The sequence below is a fragment of the Monoraphidium neglectum genome, assembly GCF_000611645.1.
Source record: "Monoraphidium neglectum strain SAG 48.87 unplaced genomic scaffold scaffold02029, whole genome shotgun sequence".
Classification (NCBI taxonomy): Eukaryota; Viridiplantae; Chlorophyta; class Chlorophyceae; order Sphaeropleales; family Selenastraceae; genus Monoraphidium; species Monoraphidium neglectum.
This window is the reverse complement of record NW_014011599.1, coordinates 5,011-8,357: the sequence shown is the minus strand read 5'-3', so window position 1 is coordinate 8,357 and position 3,347 is coordinate 5,011. Positions and strand designations below refer to the sequence as shown.

The window sequence follows — 3,347 nt, the reverse complement described above, 5'->3', positions numbered from 1 at the left end:
CCCCGCACAAGCCCGGCGGCCGCCGCCGCGCGCCCGCCGCCGTCTCCGCGCCTCTGTCGGCGCCCCCGTCCGCGACGCGCGCGCATGCGTCGGCGTTTGCAGCGGCTTGTGCCGCCGCCGCGTCCTCAAGGCTCTCGTAGAGCTCTGGCGCGAGGAAGCCATCAAAAGGGCCCAGGTCGAATGCCTCGTGCAGCAGCGGCACATCCACGTCGCATGTCGCGACCGCAAAACCCACCTGCGCGCGTGGTGCATTGGGTGGATGCATGGACGCAAACCCGACTGCTCTTGGATGCGCCAACTGCATGCCGCCCCCCCAGCCCCACAGAATCGCGGCTTGTCTCGGTGTGATGAGGTACAGTGCATGCGTCAAATGCACATAATACGGAGGCTGGCAGCGCGCACACATCGGCTTGTCATCCCCGCAGGCGCCCACCAGCTGGCCGCCCCCCTTGCGCTGCGCCACCAGCACCGCGTTCTCTGCGTCCTGGCTGCCGATGAGCCTCGTCAGCGCAAAGGGCTCGTCGGGGCGGCAGCTGTCAGGCAGCCGCGCGAGGCTCGGGTGCCGCGCAGCGGCGCGCTGCAGCAGGGGCGCGATCTCGTCGTGGTCTTGGACGCGCGCGCGCCGCACCGCCAGGGGCGGCAGTAGCCGCCTGCGCGCGCACGTGAGCAGCCGCGTGTCGCAGCGCGGCGACGCCGACGCGAGGGCGAAGCCCGCGCCCGCGGCGCCGAGCGCCTCCGGTGGCGCCGCGGCGGGGCCGCCGGCGGCGGCGAGGAGGAGGGTTTGCAGCGCGGGCGCCGCGGCAAGCGCAGCGCGCAGAAGCGCGGCGGGCGTGGAGGGCGGCGCGGCGGCGGAGGTCAGGCAGCGAGATACGAAGGCGCTGGTGGCGCCGAGGCACCCGCCGAGCGACGCCGCCTCCGACTCCAGCCACGCTGACGTGGCGCTGGGCACGGCGCCGCTGCCGTTGAGGACGGCGGGCGCGTCATCCCTGTGCAAAGGAAGTGCAATGTGGGAAATCAGGGCAGAGCGCCCGCGTCGCCAACACCCGACGCTCCGAGTGTGGGGCAGGGGCTGCCACGCGCGACTGATGAGCGTGATGCGCAGCCGCCGGGCAGCTGCCGACTCGGGAGATTTACGTGATCAAGCGCGCGCGTCCCTGCTGGCTGCGGCTGCTACGCGGCGGCGGGTACCCACAGCTCCAAGAAGCCAACCACCTCCCCGCTCTGGGGAGCGGTGGCAACGAGCGCAAGCAGGCAGTCGTGCCTGCGGCGGGGGCGGCAAGGCGCCACGCTGGCGTGGGCGTGTGCCCTTTGTTCTGGGCGGCCTGCTTCACGGGCTGCAGCAGGAGGTTGCACGATCATGAAGCTGCGCGCATACATCAACATGGTACAGCTACGCCCATGGCTCACCTGACGTAGGGCCTCTGCCCACGGCTGCGGCGGTCGCGAGAAGCAGCGGTGCGGGGCGACCGTGGACTCCCGCGCAGCGTGAACGGCGGTGCAGCAGCGCATTCATCAAGCACCCATGCAGCTGAGTTCTTCGCCCACCGGACAGGACCACTCACGCGACCAGAAATGATGTGAGTCCGCTGTGTTGAGCATGTGCTGTCTCAATCGTGACGTCCATCCCTACGTATGCCGGATGTCCCCGCAAGCCAAGGCTCACGGATTTTGCAACGCCCGGAAAGGACTTATATGCGTTGATCTTGTATTGTTGTATCCCCTGAATACTGGGATTCGTGTGATCTGAGAACGCCTTCCTATGTCCGCCAGGCAGCACGGCCAACAAAGTACGCTTGTAGAATGATGTTTATTCTTGTTACGGTGGCTGGTGACCCACGAATGATGCAAAGACAGGCCAGCAGCGGGGCCAGTGGTGAAGTTTGACCACAGTCAACCGCACGCAAGTGGACAGCCACGGCATCTGGCAAGCTCAATCACAGTGGACCCCTGCTTTTTGGGAGCCGCTATTAGCACCCGCGGCGGGGAATGCGGGGGCCGGCGCGACCACGTTGTGTGCAGCATTCGATGGCGCCAGGTAGGTTAGTGACACTGCCAAGGGCAACTGGCTAAGATAACGAGGGCCATGCTTACAACAGATCAACACAACAGTACGGTAGTGATTGCCACACATGCGGCTGCAACCCTGTTGACGTGACCAGTTTACTACTGGCGCCACACCTGTGGCTGCTGTGGGGGCCGCCATGCATGAGGCTGGTGCGCCTGCAACTGCTGCTGCTGCTGCTGCTGCAACTGCTGCTGCGCCTGCAACTGCTGCTGCTGCTGCTGCTGCTGCTGCTGCTGCTGCTGCTGCTGCTGCTGCTGCTGCTGGCTCTTGACTGAGCTGTACGCGTGGTGCAGACCCAGCTGTCCCAAGGGTGGTGCGGAGGGGCGGTGCTGCTGCTGCCAATGCTGCTGCTGCTGCTGGTGCTGCTGCTGCTGCTGCAACTGTTGCTGCGGCTGCACTTGAGTGAACACAGGATGTTGCTGCTGAAACTGAGTTCGGCTAAATTGCTGCTGTAGCTGCTGCTGGTTATGCGCTTGACCAAGAGGCAGCAGCTGCTGCTGCTGGTGATAGACCTGCTGCCCCTGCTGCTGCTGAAAGTTCTGTTGCTGCTCTTGCTGCTGAACCTGATTAAGCTGCGGCAGCTGTCCACCAGGCCCCGCCAGCACGTGAATTGTGGGGAGCTGCTGCGGAGCAAGGGGCAGCTGCTGAACCGACAGGTGGACCTGGGGCACCGTCACAGCCTGCGTCGGCTGGAGTGTCATCAATGGGCCACCAGGCAGGTTTGCAGATAACGGCAGCGGTCGTGGCTGTGAGGCTGGTGGCGGCGGCACTCGCGTCTGCTGCGGCAAGCCGAGCTGTTGCCCAGCCGGTTGCGGCTGCGTGAGCGGCTGCAGCGGCTTTGCCACGGGCGGCACAGCAGCCGCAGAGGGCTGGTGTCCGTGGGGTGCCGCGGGGTGACGAGCAACGGCACGTGACTGCTGCAGGGGCGATCCACTTGCGGCACCAAGGTTGATGACCACCACTGGTAGGGTCGCCGGCGGCGGCGTCCCCGCCCGCACCGCTGTCACCAGCTCCTGAGCAGCGGAGGCGCCGGCCGCCGCCGCGGGGCCGGCGGACGGGAGCGCCCGGACCTCCATCACCGCCGCGGCCGTCGCGTTTGGGAGCGGCGCGGCCGCGGCTGCCGCAGGCGTCGAGGCCGACAGCGCGCCCAGCAGCTGCTCGAGCTGGCTCTGGGCCTTGGCGTCCATCCCAGCTATGGGGGCGACTGCCGGGGACGCGCCCGCCGCGATGCTGCCAGTGACGGCCCGGTCCCCAGCGGCGGCTGCCGCCGTGACGGTGGCGG

At 67.5% G+C, this 3,347-nt stretch overlaps 1 protein-coding gene across 1 annotated transcript in view; it reads right to left on the bottom strand.

The window, feature by feature from the left end:
• MNEG_9698 (Helicase SEN1) overlaps window positions 1–3,347 on the bottom strand; it is a gene marked incomplete at both ends in the record, with an annotated part of 11,774 nt that overhangs the window by 3,476 nt on the left and 4,951 nt on the right. The window contains 2 exons of the mRNA XM_014041830.1: window positions 434–986; window positions 2,228–2,364. Coding sequence (XP_013897284.1) covers window positions 434–986; window positions 2,228–2,364 — 690 coding nt within the window. The remainder of the gene's footprint in view (window positions 1–433; window positions 987–2,227; window positions 2,365–3,347) is intronic.